The sequence below is a fragment of the Capricornis sumatraensis genome, chromosome 5 (assembly GCF_032405125.1).
Source record: "Capricornis sumatraensis isolate serow.1 chromosome 5, serow.2, whole genome shotgun sequence".
Lineage (NCBI taxonomy): Eukaryota > Metazoa > Chordata > Mammalia > Artiodactyla > Bovidae > Capricornis > Capricornis sumatraensis.
In genome coordinates this window covers 13050917-13074367 of record NC_091073.1, presented here as the reverse complement: position 1 = coordinate 13074367, position 23451 = coordinate 13050917, and the positions used below count along the sequence as shown (strand labels likewise).

Genomic DNA, 23451 nt, shown 5'->3' with positions numbered 1-23451 from the left:
AAATAGAGTTGTCATACGATCCTGCAATCCCACTCCTGGGCATATATATCCTGGGAAAACTCTAATTTGAAAAGACACATGCACCCTAATGTTCATAGAAGCACTATTCACAATAGGCAGACATGGAAGCAACCCAGGGTCCATCGACAGCTAGATAAATAAAGATGACGTGGTGTATCTATAGAGTGGACTATTACTCAGCCGCAAATGAATGAAATAATGCCATCTGAAGGAACATGGATAGACTTGGAGATTATCACCCTAACTGAAATAAGGCAGAAAAGACAACTACCACATGATATCACGTCCACGAGGAATCTATTTACGACGCAAATGAACTGAACACAGAGACAGACTCACAGACAACAGACTTGTAGCTTCCAAGGGGGAAGGCTGGGAGAAGAGATGGACTGGGAGTTCAGGCTTAGCAGATTCAAGCTATTACACAAAGAATGCATAAACAACCAGGTCCTCCACAGGGAACTATATTCCACATCCCGTGATCAACCAAAAAAAAATATGAAAAGGAATGCACATGCATATATACACATATATATGCATATCTGAATTCATTTGCTGTGTAGAAATTAACACAACGCTGTAAATCAACTATACTTCAATAAACTAAAAAAATAGCAAAGTCCATTTAAAGGCAGGAAAACAATGTAATGCAATGCCATCATCATCCCTTTTGAATGCAAGAACACTTGTAAGGGGACGAGTGAGTGGGAGATATTAAATACGATTTAAATAATGAAGCTAAGTGATGGTTTCATGATCTGAGAGAAGACAATTTTAAGTATCAACATTCCTTTTCGAAAGAGTCATTACCACATCTCTAAAACAATGAGTCAAGGCAAATCATTTTAATTCAAAGGTCAATCAAAGTATTTCTAACATGGAATCTGGATGATCTATTTGGTAGACTTTAACATGTATATATTTTGATTTTGAGTTTTAACGAACACCCTCAAAATTAGAGGAAAAAAAAAACCCTTTCTTTGCTTCATATTATAAAAGTTATTCTAAAAATACTCTTTAGTTTTCAAACCTGTATGAAAGCAGCTATACTGAACTGCATATTTTTTAAACTGTTCAAGGGACCTTTCTGAAAGTAGAGTGACACCTCACATTAAATAATAAAGGTATTTTCGCTAACAGAAAATATATTCTAAAACAAAGACACAATAACATTGAATCCTACAGGCCAAAACGAATGGGCTAAGTTATGTCTAACCTTGAATTTATAACTATGGCTTCAATGCTGAATTTTATATGTAGTAAGTCGCTTCAGTCATGTCTGACTCTTTGCAACCCTATAGACTGTAGCCCGCCAGGCTCCTCTGTCCATGGGATTCTCCAGACAGGAATACTGGAGCGGGCTGCCATGCTCTTCTCCAGGGGATCTCTGTGACCCTGGGATTGAACCCCCGTCTCTTACATCTCCTGCATTGGCAGGTGGGTTCTTTACCACTAGTAACATCTGGGAATCCCAAATTGTATATGCTAATGACAAAAAAATAGTTAAAAGTTTATAATTTGGAGACTAACAGGCTCTTATTCGGAGGCTTTATATTTTATCAAGTTCACAGACGCCACTCTTGACTTCTTTTTGTTCTCTACTATTCTCTACATGAATTCTGAGAGGCAGATTACAAACAAACCCTACACTCACCGTGGGCCGCTGCAGAGTTACATCTCTGGGGTGTTCTGCAAATTAATCTAAAATGTGATTTATAATAATTTCCTTTCTCAAATCAAGACAAGGAACAGCCTGGAGGAAGAAACTACCAACATTAGGAAGGTCATATTTTTTAGACCTCTGGTGGGAAAGAGACCTGTGTAATTTTACTTGATTAAAACCACAGAACTGTTTAACTCTGTTCCTGCGTTAGGAAAGCCAGTAAAATAATCCAAGACCTTAAATGCTTATATTACAGAGTTTGCACTGTCTTTTTTTTCTCAGAGGCAAATTTAACCCAGCAGTCTTTCCATGCAGCAAGGCTGGGCATGCAGGCGTGCACACTAAGTTGCTCAGTTGTGTCCTTCTCTTTGCGACCCCATGGACTGTAGCCTGCCAGGCTCCTCTGTCCTTGGGGATTCTCCAGGCAAGAATATTGGAGTGGGTTGTCATTTCCTCCTCCAGGGGAACTCCTCAGCCCAGGGATCAAACTTGCACATCCGCGTCTTCTGCATTGGCAGGCGGAATCCTTACCACTCAGCCACCTGGGAAGCCCCAGAGCAAGGCCATGACCCCGTAAAACAGCAGAAGAATGGCTGGAAAATGTGTATGACACCATCATCATCTTGCAAAAATTGCAAGAAGCTGCTACTCTACAGCCTCATCTATTTTGCTTTAATCTCATTTACATGGAAACATATCTTTTAGTTTTCATACCATCATACTGCAAATGAACATTAGTTTCGTGGTGAGTTTATACATTTACTTGTCACACTTCAACAATTTTCTTTTAAGTTGATCTCAACGGATACCACGAAAGTGTGGCTCTCATCTATTTGAATTTCCAGAAACCAGAATAAAAAATTAGGTCCTAGGAAGGGATGGTGTAGCACTGATTAGGGATTCACTCAACTGATTTTTATCCACCAGTGAATACCTGATCATTAGAAAATAAATTCATTTCAGAAATGTACAACATAAAAAGAAAAAAAAAAACGCACTAAGAAGAATCTTAGTATCTGTTCAATGCACTTATTTTTCAGTTGAGGAGTATAAAGCTCAGAGGGGAAACCTAGTTTGAAGTCATAAGCTAGTTATAGACAAAAGCTACTTATAGAGTCAGGCCTCCTAATTCAAGGCTCAATACGCGTTGCACTCAACAATAGTACAATCAATCATTTAAGGTCTGTAGAGTAGGAACGTCAAATCTTATACATCTTTTGTGCATGTTTATATTCATTGAGTGTTTATTTCTGCAGCCTGAGGTTCAGTTCAGTTCAGTTCAGTTCAGTCGCTCAGTCGTGGCTGACTCTTTGCGACCCCATGAATCACAGCACGCCAGGCCTCCCTGTCCATCACCATCTGAGTTCACTCAGACTCACGTCCATCGATTCCGTGATGCCATCCAGCCATCTCATCCTCGGTAGTCCCCTTCTCTTCCTGCCCCCAATCCCTCCCAGCATCAGAGTCTTTTCCAATGAGTCAACTCTTCGCATGAGGTGGCCAAAGTACTAGAGCTTCAGCTTTAGCATCATTCCTTCCAAAGAAATCCCAGGGTTGATCTCCTTCAGAATGGACTGGCTGGATCTCCTTGCAGTCCAAGGGACCCTCAAGAGTCTTCTCCAACACCTGAGGTTACAAATATAATAATACCAAGCAGGTATACAAGGCTGATGTGTAAGAGCCTCGAAGCGCTCCTGAGGCTCCCACACTCTCAATACTGAGGTCATCTAACTCCATCTGCATTCTCGACTGTGCCCAGCCAGGACAGGACTGATGAAGAGAGAATTAATTTGTAAACTGGTGGTTTGCTAAAATGAATCAAGCAAAAATTAGGAAATGCAGGTGGGTCTTGGTCTTTACACTAATACTCAATTTTGTTACACATATTGTTTCTTCATTCAGGCAGTATTTCCCAAGCACCTCCAAGGTTCCAGACATAGCAGAAACAAGAGTGAGCAAGACAGGCCCAGCCCTTGACTTTAGGGGATTTACAATCAAATAGCACAAGCAAAAAATTAACAGATAAACAAATGACAAAATTATTTCAGGGCACCATAAGTGCTATTGAAGAAGTTGAACTGGATGATTTTTGGAAAGGTGGACTTTTAAAAAATATTTCATATATTTATTAAAAAAAACTTTTTTTTGGCCATGTCACAATTTGCAGGATCTTAGTTCCCTGACCAGGGATCAAACCCTCAGCAATGAAAATGTGGAATCGTAACCACTGGATGACCAGGGAATTCTCAAGAGGTGATCTTTTTGAAAAAGTAACATAGGATCTATCAGCTGTGTAATGAGAAGGAGTCAGCCCCGTGAGAAGCAGGGAGAACAGTGTTCCAGGAAATGGGAAAAGCTAAGTAAGAGGTTCTGATGTGTGGACACATTTGGGGTTTGAAATATTTTTTCCCAAAGATAATGTAAAGACGAATCCTTTTTAAGAAATGAATCTGTATTCTACACAATTTTATTATCTTATTATATACAGATGGGACAAACTTCTGCATTAGGAAAACACAGTGATTCTAAATCATGCATAATTTACTTATTTTCAAACGCATATAGAAAATAAGTATCAAGAAAGTGCTTCAAAAACAGTACAGTACTTTGACCAACTGGAATTCAGAACTGCATTCCATTTAAATCTGAATGGGTTTACATATAAATTATGATCTGGTTTACTTTGTCCAGCAGGTAAATTATCTTCTGGTTTACTTTGTCCAGCAGGTAAAAGCTCCAAAGGACTAAGGTTGAAATTACTCACTACTGAATTACTACTGCTACTGCTACTGCAAAGTCACGTCAGTCGTGTCCAACTCTGTGTGACCCCATGGACGGCAGCCCACCAGGCTCCTCCGTCCCTGAGATTCTCCAGGCAAGAACACTGGAGTGGGTTGCCATTTCCTTCTCCAATGCATGAAAGTGAAAGGGAAGTCACTCAGTCGTGTCCGACTCCTAGCGACGCTGTGCGCTGCAGCCCACCAGGCTCCTCCGTCCATGGGATTTTCCAGGCAAGAGTACTGGAGTGGGGTGCCATTGCCTTCTCCGGAATTACTACTACTCACTACAAATAACAAAATGTTCGTTAAATTATGTGATGCATTTTTTTTGGGGGGGAGGGTATTAGTGCAATCTATTTTCATAGCACAAGTATCATATTTGTTGTATGTAGAAAGCACATATAATGGTTAATAATTTGCCATTGGTTAATAATATCACTGATATATAAACACATGTGATGATCAACAATTTATTGGAAGATTAGGCAGTTTTATAAGGTAAAATATCTATGTAAATAAATCTAAAGACCCTGGGCCACCTCAAATTGGAAGATATGGATCAAGCATCTGAATTCCAGTTTTGTGAGCAGCTACCCTCATACACTCAAGCTTGGGCAAATTTCTAACCGTCTCTGAATTTCTTGTCTCTCTCAAAAGTGTAGGTTAGGATAACTTCCTACGTTTATGAGACAATGAAATAAGAATTTCTAAGGGTCTGGCACACACAAACTCAGTAAATTTTAGTGTTTGTCCCTCCCCACCATATATTTTCTCTAATAAAAATAGCATTAACAACACAAGAATTATGCTCATACAGATTCCTTCGGTCTCTTTTAATCAGAATATGATGGTGTTTTTCACATTAGAGAAAAAGGTAGGACAAAGGAACTGCTGCTATAGCTCTTGACACATCAAACTGAATTAAGACCCGGTGTTCCTAACTGTTCTGCTGCCTGGAACCGTCCCATTTTGACTGTCTAGCTCCTCCACATCTTCCAGTGTACTGCCTTCATCTGAGACCCAGACACGTGCCCAAGCGCAGTAAATCACAGTTAATTGCATGTCTTAAATTAAAAGACAAAAATGACGCACAATTAATTGGAGGAAATTGTCATTTGGTGAGTGAGTCTCGCTCATTACACTCTGTGCACAGGACGCACGCCAAGTGTGTGTTCCAGGCAAGAAGACTCCGTCTGTGACACTGAGGTTCAACCTTTCTGCAGAGCACTCTGTTCAAACACTTTAAAACACTCAGCACTGCAGCTGGAGTATAGACAGCTTGCTCTGCAAGGACATTCAACACAGGGACGGCACATAACTGTGACAATTAGAAAGATCCAAAATGTTCAGCCATGAGGGACTGCGTAAAAGGACCAGGCCTTGGCCATTAAGGGAAAACTCTACATTGTAACAAATGATTTTTTCATATTGAATAAGATGAGAAAATGTCCATGACATATTCCTAAGTGAAAACTGCTTACAAAACAGTGAGGGTTTCTTCTTTTGAGAATTACATAATAAATGGAAGAAAAAGAAAGAATGAGGAGAAACAGTGGGAAAATATACAATAAAAATGTTAACATTTGTAATCTCAGAGTTGTTCACACTCTAGATTTTTCTCCTTTTCTAAAAAATTTTCTAAGTTGTTTAAAATTACATTTCAATTTATTTCTGAATCTATTACAAAATGTCAGTTTTAAAGATTCATAAGAATCCTTTAACGTGAACTTACCCATTATAATAAAAAAGTCATCATAAAATTAAAAACTAATCCCTAGTAAGCACTTAGATACAATCCTATTATTCCCTTAGTTACACAGACAAAATAAAGTTAATAAAAAATGCATTCTATAAATATACAAGAAAACCATGTTCAGCAAAACTAAATGTTCAATATGATAAATTATGCAAACATATACCTTATACTATATATTAAGATAACAGAAGAAAATCACTATGAATTCTTCTTAGTTCAATACTAATATCAACAAACTAAGAAAATATGTTCATGGTGAACATAATAACCTTGAATTTGAGGAACTGCAAATCTCTCCTCCACACCTCCTCTCTCATCATTTTCTACCCTGAACTGAAACACTTTACATCTAGCCACCTAGTATTCTTCTGATGCTAAAACTTGACAACAAACAACTTTCTAGCTCACATACACACACACAGTTTCATAATTTTCCCCAAATAAGAAAAGAACAAAAAATGTTCTGCAATGTATCACCAATGATGTTAACTTTTGTTTCAATTTTAGAAAAAAAGAATATACAAAATGCAAGAGTAGATTAATTCCAAAGATACTGAACAGTCTCCTAACCTTGAAATAAGCAATAAACATTTCCTGTTCTCTTTTATTTCTCACGGGGGTTGGTGGAGTGGGAAAAGATAATCATATTCTGGCAAAGCCCGCATCTCAATCTCAGGCGTCCTTATGTCCCAAGGGTAATATTTCCATTCCACTCTTAATGGAACAAATTTCTAATCAGAATATGTATCCAAAAATAATTGAGGCAATGCAGTGTCAACAGATCATGCTGCCACCAGCATTCCTGATGCTGGGAATCAACTCGCACACCGGGGTGACAGAGAGCACGGGCAGCGCAGACCCATCAGACCAGCAAGCAGGACACAGCAGTTCTGTTCCCCTTTGGGTGCTCAAGTCAGTGTTGGAGGACAGCTTCTAAGCTGGAACAGACCAATCTCAAAACCTTTCAGAGACGGATGACTTACAATGGGGCCAGGCCAGGACGTCCACTTTTAAACTGGCATCAGTGTCTTCCTTTATAATTTTTGAAACAACAGTCATTTTTGGAAAGGTTAACAATGCCCTTAGATTTCTGACAACAAACACTACTGAATGTATTTTATGATGCTCTGAAACTGTCCAGAGGTTTAAAATTCAGGTTTGACAATATATTGGTAATTGCTGAAGCTGGGTCATAAGTAAGGGAGACCCCTTAAGGTATCCTACTTGAGAATGCGTTTGACATTTTCCTAATTAAAAAAAAAAAAGATTTCTTTCAAAGTATTTTATATTCAAAATTATACTGACTTCAACTTTGGAAATATATGAAATCTGACTTGTGCTTATTTAAGACTTTAATAAGCAATGTGGACTTTTTAAACAATCCACCAAGCATGATGTTGATCATAAAAAAAAAATTTCTTCACTCCTGAAAAAATGTTACCAGGATCTATAACGATAGAAGACGTGCACCTAAACAAACGCAGGGCCTCCATATGCCTGGCATTCTCACAGTGTGACAAAACAGACTGGTAATTAACTGCTTTCCTACCGAAATCTGCCAGCTTTAACTCCCCCGTGTCACTGATCAGAAGGTTCTGGGGCTTCAGGTCTCTGTGCAAAATATAGCGCTGGTGGATGTAGGACAGCCCTCGCAGCAACTGAAATAAAAACAACTGGAGAAACAGGGAGAGAAAAGTTAAAATATGAACACAGTCCAATGCCACTTTCTACATACAGCCTGCCAAGTACTTGGATTTCCTGAAAATGGGTACCCATCACTAAATTCTCTATCAAACTATTGAAACAGAATTTGCATACATGTATGAAATTCCTAATGCACAAACTAAATCTGAAAATTTTTAACAACCTATTATGTCAACCCAGAGATCCTTAGCCAGAAAGATCTATAATCTAATCTTTGTTCTAGAAATTAAATGAAACGTAAAGAATCATTTTCTAAATAATATTTGATTTCCTCAGGTCTGAACTGATGCTTGAGCCAGAGAAAAAACTCTATTCAGAATGTTATAAAAGGAAGCAGAATTTTTTAATGTAAATTTAATTAACATATATTTAATTCCATGGAAATGATATAAACATGGTATCCAGTGATTCACTCAATAACATGCTTTAAGGAATAGAAACATAAGATGATTTCAAATAATTAAAACAGAAACAGTCACGGGGTCCAATTATTACTACACTGTAATTACACTGGTTTGGCACATATGGCCGCAGAGATTAGGTTGCTGCCTAAAGACAGACGTGTACTTCTGCTAATTACAGAACAGACCCAACCTAAAGGGACAGGAAACACAGAGAACAGAGAAATCAAGAATTTAAGAGCAATAGTTTCATAAGAAATACAATTAAGAAGCGACCAACGGTCTTCTCTGTTTACATTCATATTGGATCATAATAAATATTTTCATTTTGATAACAAAAAATGTGATCCACTAGGCTTTCCAATACTCTGTTCATATACTAAAAAAAAAAAAAACTATCTTTAAACAATTTACTTGCCAAAATAATCCTAATTGACATAGTTTTTAAAAAACAATCTTCTAAAACAAAACTAAAAACAAGTGGTTTTAAGTGCCATCAATATTGTAGTCTATGTAATCAGCTGGTAACAAAATGCACTTTCTGGGAAATTTTAAAGGAATTAGCTGCCAAATACTGGTAGGATAGGGCTTCCCAGGTGGCAATCGGTGGTAAAGAACCCACCTGCCAATGCAGGAGACATAAGAGACACGGGCTCGATCCCTGGTTCAGGAAGATCCCCTGGAGAAGGGGATGGCAACCCACTCCAGTATTCTTGCAGGAGAATCCCATGGACAGAGGAGCCTGGCTAACTACGGTCCATAGGGTCGCAAAGAGTCAGATATGATTGAAGCAACTTAACATGCATACTGGTAGGATAAGGATTCTAGAATCTTCACATAAAAAAGACTGGCAACTCCTCAAGGGCCGTGGGAGCTAACATTTCAGAATATTTTCCAACTAACTAGGGGGCTCTGGAAGCCAAGTAAAATGTTTAGAGGGGGGATATCTTGAAACACTTGTTCAGTTGCTAAGTCATGCCGACTCTTTGCCACCACATTGGACTGCAGCACACCAGGCTTCCCTGTCCTACGCTCCGTCTCAGTGTTTGCCCAGGTTCATGTCCATCGAGTCGGTGATGCCATCCAACCGTCTTATCCTCTGTCGTCCCCTCTCTTCCTGCCCTCAATCTTTCCCAGCATGAAAGCCAGTCAATAAATTCATTTCAAAATCTTTGTATGTGATTATAAGCTATGGTGTTGGGAAGGCCTAGATTCATTTCCAGAATCTAAGTACCAGACACTAAACACCTGTTCCGTGTTAGGCTGGATTAAATTACTGGCTCAAGAATCTCAGGAAGTAAACTTCTTCTGGACTCCTTGTTTCAGTCCTTCCTGTGTAGCAGATGGAAAGACTTAACGCCATCACCAGCAGCTTCCAGCCTCATTCCTCACTTCTAAAACCCCCTGCATCCCGAAGCGGAAAAGCTTACAATTTCAAAGAAAATCCAAATCCCTTCAGTTCGGAAGGGAGAAAGGATGCGCAAATAAAGCCACTTTGTGTTTTCAAAAGCTTTTCATCAATCAGTCACATAGGCAGATCACAACACAAACAACCTGAATTTCAAAAATAAACGGATTTTGAAAGTCTGCATTTTGAAAGTCTGCATTCTGCAAGGTGCTAGCTGGGACTTACCAGACTGTGATTATCTACCTAACCACAGCAACACATTTGAGTTGAACAAGCAAATGACACAAAGTGCCAGCTGCTATTCGATGCATCATAGTATATGAATTCATTTGATCTCTGTAAAGAAATTTTTTAAAAAGATTTTTTGAGGTGGACTATATTTTCTTTAAAGTCTTTATTGAATTTGTTACAACACTGCTTGTTTTATGCTTTCGTTTTTTTGACCCCAAGGCATGTGGGATCTTAATTCCCTGACAAGGGATTGAATCCGTACCATGTTGGAGGGCAAAGTATTAACCATTGGACCACCAGGGTAGTCCCTGACCTCGGTAACAATTTTAATGGTGATGGGCTTCCCTGCTGGCTCAGCTGGTAAAGACTCTGCCTGCAATGCAGGAAGAGGAAAAAAGAGGAAGAAAAACGAGGATTCGATCCCTGCGTCGGGAAGATCCCCTGGAAAAGGAAACGGTGACCCAGTCCAGTATTCTTGCCTGGAGAATCCCATGGACAGAGGAGTCTAGCAGGCTCCTATAGTTCATGGAGTCACAAGGAGTTGGACACAAATGAGTATACATGTCTGTGCCCACACACACGTACACACACACATCACATCCTATCTGTGTCAGTGACGAGGAAACTGGAATCCGTTTAAGTGCCAGGACTCAAATCCAAGAAATTTGACTCCAAAATCTACTCCGTTACCCACACTACCCTAGGAATCTTGGCCAGAACGCAAGTAGGCAGTGTCCGCATAGAAGCTGCTTCCTCCAATCGACAGGAAAAAGCACAGGCACCTAACGGCATGGTCTTCGAGGCCACTGAGCTGAGCCCTGATTCCAGCTGGGTGCCCAGGCATCATTGCTCCACACTTCCTGACCCCAAGCAGCCTCATGCATCCCCACATGCAAAGCATACTGCTGTTCAACCCTTTTCCCTCATGCTTGCGTCTCCTCTCACAGGAAAGCCTTGTCTCACTTTTGCCTGCTAATCTCCCTGCGCTTCTCAGGTCTCTCCTCAAAACTCCTCCCTGGAGCCTTTGCAGACCCCAGGCCTTCAGTCTCCCTGCAGGTCTGTGTGAGGCGTTCCTCCTCTGTGGCCGGGGGCAGCTGCTACATCTGTCTATCACAGGATGGGATTCTCCTGTCTCCCCAGAATGTGTTGCTGTAGTCAGTCACTCAGTCATGTCCAACTCTCTGCGACCCCATGGACTGCAGCACGCCAGGCCTCCCTGTCCTTCACTATCTCCTGGAGTTTGCTCAAACTCATGTCGTTTGAGCTGGTGATGCCATCCAACCATCTCATCCTCGGTCATCCCCTTCTCCTCCTGTCCTCAATCTTTCCCAGCATTAGGGTCTTTTACAGTAAGTCAGCTCTTCGCATCAGGTGGCCACAGTACTGGAGTTTCCGCTTCAGCATCAGTCCTTCCAATGAATATTTAGGGTTGGTTTCCTTTAGGATGGACTGGTTGGATCTGTTTGCAGTCCAAGGGACTCTCCAGAGTCTTCTCCAACACCACAGTTCAAAACCATCAATTCTTCGGCGCTCAGGCTTCTTTATGGTCCAGTTCTGACATACATACATGATTACTGGAAAAACCATAGCTTTGACTATATGGACCTTTGTCAGCAAAGTGATGTCTCATTTTTAATATGCTGTCTAGGTTCATCATAGCTTTTATTCCAAAGAGCAAGCATCTTTTAATTTCAGACTGTTTGCCTCAACCATCTTCCTAATCTGCTCCCACAGCTGACACTCATTACTAAGTAATGTGATGACTAAACAGGATTTAGGGACATCTGCATGAAGCAGATACAAAAAAGAATAGATTCCTGGAATGGGAGTTTCTAGAAGCTAAGAGTAGAAGTGGGAAGACCAAACAGTCCCAAAGGGCTCTTCTTTTAACACCTTTACTAATTAGTGGAAATATATAATCCTCATGTTAATCCAGAAGCTATTCAAATAGGATAGCAGATTAAAGAGGATTAAGAAACTCAAAGATGCAAGCACACACTCAACCACAACTGTATACATGACAAACTAAGCTCTAAATAAGACAGACAGAGCCCCGAGCATCCAATGAGAGCCCCAGACAAATTTTTAGATCCTTGAACAATGCACAAAGCTAAGTCAGAACAAATCCCCAGATAACAAATTCCTTCAGGATTTACGAAGTGCCAACCATCTGGCAGGTGCTATCATGTAAGAGGGATGCAAAGATGAATAGGATGTAAGATGTAGTTCCTTGACTTGAGGCACTCACAGCGCACTGGGTGTGACAGACACACGAACAGATTCGTGTATCCGTGCTAAGTCGCTTCAGTTGTGTCTGACCTGGGAGACTCTGTGGACTGCAGCCCTCCAGGCTCCTCTGTCCGTGAGACTCTCCAGGCAAGAATACTGGAGTGGGTTGCCATGCCCTCCTCCAGGGGATCTTCCTTAGTTAGGGATTGAACCCAGGTCTCTTACATCTCCTGCACTGGCAGGTCAGTTCCTTTACCACTAGCCCCACCTGGGAAGCACATAAACAGATTAACTGCATTTAAAGAGCTCTGCTGAGCAGCAGCAGCAGCAGCGGCACTATGACTGCTACACAAACGGAGTGTAACTGAAGGCCCACAGGAGGGAGGAAACTTCATTACGCATAACATTTTAGTAAGAAAAGGAGCATTCATTAGATGCACAAGATGAGACCATGTATTATATGACAAACTTCTTGCTTTTCTGATGGAAATATTGAGGAAACCAAGCAAGGAAATCACTAGGCAGATAAATTAATAAGAAAAATTTTAATTAATGAAAAGAAGACAAAATATGAAACTGTAAAACGATGAACACACCATCATCATAATAATGGTGGTGAAGGGGCAATATAATTCACTGAAACCATTAGTAAGGGCTTCCCTGATAGCTCAGTTGGTAAAAACTCCGCCTGTAACACAGGAGACCCTGGTTCGATTCCTGGGTCGGGAAGATGCCCTGGAAAAGGGAAAAGCTACCCACTCCAGTATTCTGGCCTGACAATATATGAAACTGTAAAACCATCAACACATCATCATAATAGTAATGGTGTTGAAGGGACAATATAATTCACTGAAACCATTAGTAAACTTGGTGCATTTTCTGTTAAACACCTTAAAATGTTATTTCTAAAACACCAAGTTTACTAATGGTTTCAGTGAATTATATTGTCCCTTCAAGGGACAAGGAAAGAGTAGTCATTCCGAGTTCAACAGAATGTGCCACAGAATATTCTTTGGGAATGTTTTGAGAACCCAAGTCTTAGGGATTTCTTTCTTTAGACATACAGGCAAGTATCTAACTGGCCCATGTAAATTTTTAAGAAAGCCACTTCACTGGGTTGTTGTAGAAATCACCACCTAACAAGCTAAATTTGATCTCTATGAAAACCAGAGGGTACTGTGAAAAAAAAAACACGGAAGACAAACTCACAGTAATTGAAGGTTTACACTCATTTGAAGACTGTTCTGAGACTTTCTGCTAGTCCAGTAGCTAGAATGCTACAACTTCCAATACAGGGGGCCCAGGTTCAATCCCTGTTCAGGGAACTAGATCCCACATGCACACAGGCATGCTTAGTCGCTCACTCGTGTCCAACTCATTGCAACCCTATGGACTGTAATCTGCCAGGCTCCTCTGTCTATGGGATTTCCCAGACAAGAATACTGGAGTGGGTTGCCATTTCATCTTCCAGGGAATCCTGCCCACCCTGGGACTGAACCCGTCTCCTGAGTCTCCTGCACTGCAGGAGGATTCTTTACCACTGAACCACTAGGAAGCCCTCTAGATCCCACATGCTGCAACTGAACAAACAAACAGAAGACCCAGTGTGCCGCAGCTACTGCTGCTGCTGCTAAGTCGCTTAGTCGTGTCCAACTCTGTGCGACCCCATAGATGGCAGCCCATGAGGCGCCCTCATCCCTGGGATTCTCCAGGCAAGAACACTGGAGTGGAGTGCCACTTCCTTCTCCAATGCATGAAAGTGAAAAGTGAAAGTGAAGTCGCTCAGTCGTGTCTGACTCTTAGCGACCCCATGGACTGCGGCCCACCAGGCTCCTCCATCCATGGGATTTTCCAGGCAAGAGTGCTGGAGTGGGGGGCCATTGCCTTCTCCGCAGCTGAAAGACCCCCAGTGCTGAAACTAAGACCTGGAGTAGCCAGATATATAAGCAATAAAGAAACGTTAAAAAAGACTCAGTAATTTTATGTATCTTTTATAATCTCGTATTCTTTCCCTTTTCTTTTAAGCAAATGAGGAAACTAACGCTCTTAAAGCCCAAGAAACTTACTCAGTCAATCCAACCATCACACAGCACTTGTGAACTTTCCACTACACCTCATTATCTTAACCAAGGATGATGCTTACTAAACACATGGATGAATACAGCTATACACCCAATAAAATCAAAGTGCTTTTATTAAGTGAACCCAAGTTTGTAAAAGTCTCAATTAATGTAGTATGTAATAAGCATATGATTCTTGAATGTCTATTTTTGCTATTTAAAATCCTCTTAGAAGTTAATACTATGGCAGCAGGAAGCTTTATATACTGAAGTTGATAAATTAACATATTTTCCTTTCTATCTGCTTATTTTTCTACTGTAGTAACCATAAAGTCTTCCTGAGAATACTTTGTCCCCTCGGAACATGTTTTTTTTTTTTTTTTTTTTTAATTTAATTTTTACAGCATTGTGTTGGTTTCTGCCGTACAACCGTGTGAATCAGCCATAATTATACTTATATCCTCTCCCTCTTGAGCCTTCCTCCCTCCCCTGCAGCCCACCCCTCCCGGTCATCACAGAGGGCCATACTCAACTTTATGAAAGGAGAGGTCTTCAGATTCTTAGTTATACTCTAGTTCAAATATGTTCACTTTTTGCAATAAGAACCCCAATGGGAAAATGCCTAGAATAGCAATGATGTGATGAACAAGGACATTTTGCCAGCAGGAGATCTATCTATAACCCTGCTTTCTTGCCATCCCCAGCAGAAAGCAACTCACATCCTCACTGCCATGGCAAATACTGCTTGGGAGTATCCTTAATACTCCTTCTAGTCCCTTCTGAAACTCTTTGGACTTTGAGTAGATAAAAAAACAATATCAAGATAAGGCTTTCTATCAGAACATTTAGAGCAAGTTGATTAAAAACACACACACATCATTGGACTCAGGAGGCTATATCTGTTACTCAGAAGAATTACTGGCACTTGCAGTGAGGAACAAATTTTTTACCTTCCTCATCCCCCTTCAAAATCTAAGGATGTCTGATTTTGATGCTCTTTGTCTCAATGTTTACAGTCAGATTTATGAATGGTCTGAAAGGCATGCATTATTTAATGTATAAGGGTCCATTTAATATGAGACTAAGCACGGTGAACATCTGCAGATTTTCTAGGCAAGGGTTCACTATCTTTAAGGAATGTCCATCGTCTCTTAGGGTTTATTGGAGCAACTAGCAATAGATGAAAGGCCTGTGGACAGCACTAATTCTTCTTTTTGAAGAGTAAAATTTCAGTACTTTTTTTCACTGACCATGCCATAATTTTTTTTTAATTGAGGGATAATTATTTTTGCAATCTTGTGTTGGTTTCTGCCATACAACATCGAGAATCAGGCATAACTATATATACAGAGAGAGGCAGGATATATATACATATACATATACATATACATATACATATACATATACATATATATCCCCTCCTCTTGAGCCTCCCTTGCACTCTGCAAGTCCATTCTCTACATCTGTGTCTCCATTCCTTCACTGCAAATTAGGTTAATCAGTACTGTTTTTCCAGATTCCATATACATATATATAGCTTTAATATATTTGTTTTCCTCTTTCTGATTTACTCCACTCTGTATAACAGGCTTTAGGTTTATCCTCCTCTCTCCAACTGATTCAAATGCATTCCTTCTTATGGTTACTATTCCCTTGTACGTATGTACCACAAACATACCACAACTTCTTCATCCATTCATTGAATAGCACTCATTCTTACAGAGACAGTCAAGCGACTTTTCTGACACTTGCACACCAAGGTTAAATATCCATTATCTTAAGTTACTCACCTTGAAAATGATAAATTTTCTCACATGCCCTTAATATTTATCCAAGCTATAAAATTGTCTCATTTCATAATTGTATGGATAACAGAAATAGAAGAGACTCTGCAATTTAAGCAACTGTAATAACCGCTGTTTACTAAGTACTTAATAGTAAATTAATCTTCACACTAATTCTGCTAGGCAGATCCTATTATCTTTATTTCACAGATAAAGAAATAAAGGCTTAGAGAAATCACATGAATTGGAAAAAGGGAGACACAGCGCATGTAATAGAGATCCATTGCCCATTCCCAATACTGATATTTCCCATTTTTGTCTTGCTCTGACACCCACAATTTAAAATACTGCTACCAAAAATGTATGTATACTGTTTGATTAAACAAACGGTAACAAAAAGTAATACTGTGTGACTACAGGATAGGAAACATGACATTAGCAAATAAACCAAACTAGTACACGGGTAATAAACGCTTCAAATATTGTGCCTCATGGCTAGGATCGTATTATTTAAAAATCCACAGATGCACAAGCATTAAATTACTCAATACATCAAACTTTCTAGGAGTTAAAAATAATTAAAAAATTTGAATCCTCAAATATCTAGTGACTAGTAAAAAACTTTCTAATAGGAATCAGATAATGATTTTACTGCAATAATATGTCTTCTTCAATTTTTAAAAGAATGATTCATTTAGTTGAGTTTCAAATTTGAAAATGCCTAATGCAAATATCAAATCCTAATCAGTAATGCAATGTACATAATTCATGTCCAAATAGTTTATATTTTATAAAGCATCTTTGTAATTTTATGTGTTGGATTTTTTTAAAAGGAATACTAATAAAGCTATATGGAGATATAAGGGAGACAGAAATAAAAGTCCAGGTAATACAAACTATGGTATAATTTGACACTCTGGACATACTGAACATATTAACTGTGCTCCTGGGATGGTGTAAGACAAACATTTATGCCAGGGCGTCGGATCAGAGATGTGTCCTTTTTTTGCCATGTACTAGTCAGATTCGGGCTTCCCAGGTGGTTCTAGTGGTAAGCCACCTGCCAATGCAGAAGATGTAAGAGACGCAGGTTTGATCCCTGGGTGGGGAGATCCCCTGGAGAAGGGAATGGCAACCCTCTCCAGTATCCTTGCCTAGAGAATCCCATGGACAGAGGAACATGGCAGGCTGCAGTCTATAGGGTCACACAGAGTCGGACACGACTGATGCGACTTAGCATGCACACATGCACAGACAGATTCAGTTCTCAGAAAATCTGAGGATTTAGGGGAGTCTGCCTTGACACATTTTGTTCTATTTGAGTTCTTCTAGAGAAGGCAATGGCACCCCACTCCAGTACTCTTGCTTGGAAAATCCCACAGACAGAGGACCCTGGAAGGCTGCAGCCCGTGGGGTCGCAGAGGGTCGGACATGACTGAGCGACTTCACTTTCACTTTCACTTTCATGCATTGGAGAAGGAAATGGCAACCCACTCCAGTGTTCTTGCCTGGAGAATCCCAGGGACGGGGGAGCCTAGTGGGCTGCAGAGAGTCGGACACGACTGAAGTGACTTAGCAGCAACAGCAATCAACTTTTCGCTTCTTCATTCCACTCCCTCAAACTGCTGACGTATGTAACATGCTTCATCATTTCCAGATAATGTAACCAAAATTTAACTTGCACTCTCTAATATATTTGTACATTAGTCTTGTATACTAAAAATGATAACTTTCTGGAAAAGGCAATAACTCAGAATGAGAATTTCAGGTACTGGGGCAAAGACTTCGGAGAAAAGATCTTGCACACTTTCTGCGCTCCATAAGTTGGCTTCCCATTCTGCCCACTCCTCCCACCTCAATACAATGGAGGACGCCAGCAAGGGGTTATTCTAAGCTCCAAGATGCCCACAGGGATGAAGGTGACTGGACTCATGGGATCCAGAACTGGGGTACTTACAAGGAGTCAAATGGCAAAAACTGAGCCTGGTTTGCCCATGCTCCATGAAAGAAGTTCATTAGCTTTTTTAGAATGCTAATATATTACACCAATGTATAATATATTAGATACTAAGTAGGTTTTCCAGTTATGAGGGTTTGTAGGTATGATGATGAACTGGGGAGGGCGGAGTACAAGAACCTTCCATTTAACAAGGTTGGTCAGAGCTTCCCTGGTGGCTCAGTGGTAAACAATGTGACTGCCAATGCAGGAGACATGGGTTCGATCCCTGATCCAAAAAGACCCCAAAAGCTATGGGATAACTAAGCCTGTGTGCCGCAACTATTGAGCCTGCACCCTAGAGCACAGGGGAACTACAGAGCTCATGTGCCACAGATGCCTGCCTGGCCTAGAGCCTGTGTGCCCTAGAGCCTGTGTGCCCTAGAGCCTGTGTGCCCTAGAGCCTGTGTGCCCTAGAGCCCGTGTGCCCAAGAGCCTCTATGCTCTAGAGCCTGCTTACCCTAGAACCTCTGTGCCCTAGAGCCTCTGTGCCCTAGAGCATGTGTGCCCTAGAGCCTCTGTGCCCTAGAGCCTGTGTGCCCTAGAGCCTGGGAGCCCTAGAGCCTGTGTGCCCTAGAGCCTCTGTGCTCTAGAGCCTCCATGCCCTAGAGCCTGCTTACCCTAGAACCTCTGTGCCCTAGAGCCTCTGTGCCCAAGAGCCTGTGAGCCCTAGAGCCTGGGAGCCCTAGAGCCTGTGTGCCCTAGAGCCTGCGTGCCCTAGAGCCTGTAAGCCCTAGAGCCTCTGTGCTCTAGAGCCTCCATGCCCTAGAGCCTCTGTGCCCTAGAGCCTGCATGCCCTAGAGCCTGCATGCCTTAGAGCCTGTGAGCCCTAGAGCCTCTGTGCTCTAGAGCCTGCGTGCCCTAGAGCCTGCATGCCTTAGAGCCTGGGAGCCCTAGAGCCTGTGTGCCCTAGAGCCTGCGTGCCCTAGAGCCTGTGAGCCCTAGAGCCTCTGTGCTCTAGAGCCTCCATGCCCTAGAGCCTGCTTACCCTAGAGCCTCCGTGCCCTAGAGCCTGCATGCCCTAGAGCCTCTGTGCCCTAGAGCCTCCGTGCCCTAGAGCCTGCATGCCCTAGAGCTTCTGTGCCCCAGAGCCTCTGTGCCCCAGAGCCTCTGTGCCCTAGAGCCTGCATGCCCTAGAGCCTCTGTGCCCCAGAGCCTCTGTGCCCTAGAGCCTCTGTGCCCTAGAGCCTCTGTGCCCTAGAGCCTGCATGCCTTAGAGCCTCTGTGCCCTAGAGCCTCTGTGCCCTAGAGCCTGCATGCCTTAGAGCCTCTGTGCCCTAGAGCCTCTGTGCCCCAGAGCCTCTGTGCCCTAGAGCCTGCATGCCTTGGAGCCTCTGTGCCCTAGAGCCTCTGTGCCCTAGAGCCTGCATGCCTTAGAGCCTCTGTGCCCTAGAGCCTCCGTGCCCTAGAGCCTGCATGCCCTAGAGCCTCTGTGCCCTAGAGCCTCTGTGCCCCAGAGCCTCTGTGCCCCAGAGCCTCTGTGCCCTAGAGCCTGCATGCCCTAGAGCCTCTGTGCCCCAGAGCCTCTGTGCCCTAGAGCCTGCATGCCTTAGAGCCTCTGTGCCCTAGAGCCTGGGAGCCCTAGAGCCTGGGCTCCACAACAGGAGGAGCCGCCACAGTGAGAAGCCTGCACGCTGAAACCAGACTGTAGCCCCTGCTCACCACAACTAGAGAAAAGCCCACGCACAGCAAAGACCCAGCACAGCCAAAAAGAAAACAAATAAATACAAATTATTAAAAAAAAAAAAAAAGAAGAAGTTGCTCAGTAGCCTAAACTTAGTATTAGGAATATTCCCTACCTGAGTAGAAACAAGATAATCAGATTGAAGCTACTGGCTTATTAGTTACCCAACATAATTTTCCAAGAGAAAAACTAAAACAGTTGTTTCAAGGAATTCAAATAACACAATAATGTTGAGTATACATTGACCTTACTGATATGTACTTTTTGAAACGAAAAAGAAATAGAATGAAATACAAATTTTTACTCAACTTCACTTGTGAATGCATGCACTGCTTCCCCAGCTTCAGAGCCATTCTTTTTATACACAAAGAGAAGAAAAAAATGGAATTTAGAAGACTCTTGAGAGTCCCTTGGATTGCCAGGAGATCAAACCAGTCAATCTGAAAGGAAATCAACCCGGAACATTCACTGGAAAAACTGATGCTGAAGCGGAAGCTCCAGTACTGTGGTCACCTGGTGCAGAGTCGACTCACTGGAAAAGACCCTGATGCTGAGAAAGATTGAGAGCAGAAGGGGGCGACAGAGGATGAGATGCGTGGATGGCATCACTGACTCAATGGACGTGAGTCTGAGCAAGCTCCGGGAGATGGGGAAGGACAGGGAAGCTTGGTGTGCTGCAGTGCATGGGGTCACAAAGAGTGGGACACAACTGAGCGACTGAACAACAACAAAATGGTTTTACTGCCTAAAGTAACATCTCAGACACTATCAGCATGAATTGTCTCAATGTCGTTTGGTAAGGCCAATGTAACTTAAAAAAAAAAAGAGAGAGATGCAGACTGAAAAACTGATGGAGCTGGTGAATCTTGAGTGTAAGAGTCTTAGAGAAAGATCACATCTGCAAGCCGTGCAATAGAGAAAAATATGTTTCAAGTGGCATGCAGTAAAAACTGAGTTTGATAGGTATGATAAACAAGCTTCTCTGCATCCTCTTTAGAAAGGTCACAAGTGACAGAATTTCTGTATTAATGAGAAAATATCTATGAAATGTACCAGCTAGTCACATGAAGGCAGAACCTGTCTAAAACAATCAGGAAAATCCCCAGGAGTGTGTACATACACTACCACTCAGCTAATTTTCCTCCTGCGTTCTCTTGTTTGTCTAGGAAAATATGCCAACAAAGGGGTCAAGGGCAAGATCCATCTTAAACAGGAGAGGGGCAAGGTGAACGGCTTGAAGCTTAAAATCCAAGAGGGTATTTTTCCTATTCCCCCTGGATATCTGCCCCCTAAGCTGGGTAATTCTATCTGACAATTAAAATATCACATGACATTATTCTAATGACTATGTGAATTTCATCAATCTTTGGGGTAATTCCTTTTCAACCTGGCTTTTAAAGCACCTCTAGGAATGAGTGGGCTGTTTAATTAGCTGCCTTGATTTCTTTGTCTGATTCAAATTGTTATAAGCAGATCAGCAGATGATACCAAGGATACAAAAGACATGTTCCCAACAACCAAATGCAGGCCCCACATCTTGGCCAGAAATTCACTATTCAGACTACCTCTGAACATCCGACACAGCATGAATTGACACACGGATTTCACTCTGTCATTGTTAATCTTTCACTTTCTAGATATGGAAAATTATTTTGTTATAATAAAAATAGGATGAAAAGGTTCCAAAGAAAACTGGACAGGTGCTGAGACTAGGTGTCAAATTTTTAAAACACTGGGATGACTTCATGAAATAACCATATTTTCCAAAATACAGCAAAAGGAAAGGCTTTATAATATTCACTATAAGGCATAGTAGGAAATCATTACCAGCTAAATGAAAGTTCTAATGCAAAATATGGAGAAAATCAGGTGTTATCTGATTTCCTATCTCAACATTAGAAATTCTCATTTAGTAACCCATTCACTGTGCCATCTGTATAAGACAATCTTAATTTGGCACAGTATTATTCTGACTGTTATACACCTGCCTGTTCTCTGGACTATGAAAGAAAAATAGCAATTTTTCAACCATAATAATCCTCAAGTCTTTCTGATTAATATAGATATTTAGATACAAAATAAAACAGCTTTACGTCAAAAGAATTTCAGATGCTTCAGAGAATAAGGCAGAGAATTCAGAATTACTTTGGATATCTTTGATTACAGTTCTGCAACAACAATAAAAAAAGACAAATGTGTTTTTAGAAAAAAGTCATCTAGAAAAGTCATTACGATAACATGGAAATGAAGGTAATTACATAAAAATACAGGAAGATCCAGGGTTGTCATGGTGATAAGATGTAAGCATCTACATTTCTGGATATGAGCTGGAGACAGCATCAATTAATCTCTTTTTTAAAGATGAATCTCAATTTTCAGCCTCTCATGCTTACCATTTTTTAAAGAACACATGAAACCTGAATGAAAGAGATTTAGACTGTTATGGTTGCTTTTTAGAAAACCAATCAATCTGTAAATCACTGAGGATTACAGAGCGAGGAACTTCAAGTTCTGTCTTCAACTCAACTATGATAGTCAACACCCAATAAATTCACAGTGAATGGTTTGTAAAGGGGAGAAAAATGAACTACCCTCCCCCCAAATTCTTACAAACCAATTATCATATTCTAACAATTGGTTGTTATGCCTTTAATCATCATAAATATTTATAACAAGGCCAGTGTCCTCAGGCTTTCCATTCTGGTTTTAAATTGCCCTCTAAGTAATTAACTGCTAAAATTACCCATTTGTCTAAAATTGATATTATGCTACAATACAGACCATTAGTTAATAGTGAATATTTATTTCAGAACCATATTGCAAACAGACTCAGTTTGTAGACAATTAAAGTAGCAGAGTGACTATAGAAATTTAGTTAACACTGAAACAATCTTTTTCTGATGTGCTTATTCCAATGCTTACAAGAAATATATAGCACAGAAGATAAAACTTTTAACAGCTGTTCTGCAGGGATTTAGTACAAAATCACCACAGACTACTCTGTGGCTTATTATGAAATCACTAGCTATGTACTCGTTCATTTGTTCCTTTCTGCCCCCTCATTCTCCAGTGACACATCACCTTTGTAATGCCTGCAAGCTGACCCGATTTACGATAAAGAAAAATCGCCTGAATTCTTAGACGCGTGGTATCCCAGCTTTTTACAATAAACAAGTTATATGAAATCTAAACAGAGATATGCACATTTTTATAATCCAAGAGACATCTTTCAAATATTTCTCCATATCATCATGCCACATAGTGATGAAAGCCAAAGTCAAAACGGTCAAATTTAGAAGCAAGGAGATTTGACCAGTATGTTTTCCTTCTGTTCACCATAATCAATATCTTCTATTTATCACATCCAACCCTTTAATAATCCATGAAGTATTTAACCAAATGCAGAGCTTCAGAGTTATTGCAAGAACATGCTCTTTTAAAGAAGATTGCTTATCTCACCTGGTTTTCACACCCTACCTTTTTAGAGAACCATTAAAAGATCTAACTTTAGCTCAGCTGCAGCACCCAGCACAGAAATATGAACAGCTGTTAACTTAGTAAATATTATTCTTAGGTTCTTCGTTTTGCATTCAGAAATTTTAAGTGACAATAAATATCACCATATGAAAAAAAATACATTAATCCATCACACAGAAATACCCGTGGGACCTCTGCCACTATGCCATAGTCAGACTTCTTTGAGAATAATTTCACCTGCAGTGCAGATCCTACAT

At 40.9% G+C, this 23451-nt stretch overlaps 1 protein-coding gene across 1 annotated transcript in view; it reads right to left on the bottom strand.

Moving 5' to 3' along the window:
* The window catches only part of CDK14 (cyclin dependent kinase 14), a 666485-nt gene that overhangs the window by 324432 nt on the left and 318602 nt on the right, over positions 1 to 23451 (bottom strand). Inside the window, exon 8 of the mRNA XM_068972760.1 lies at positions 7770 to 7893. Coding sequence (XP_068828861.1) covers positions 7770 to 7893 — 124 coding nt within the window. The remainder of the gene's footprint in view (positions 1 to 7769; positions 7894 to 23451) is intronic.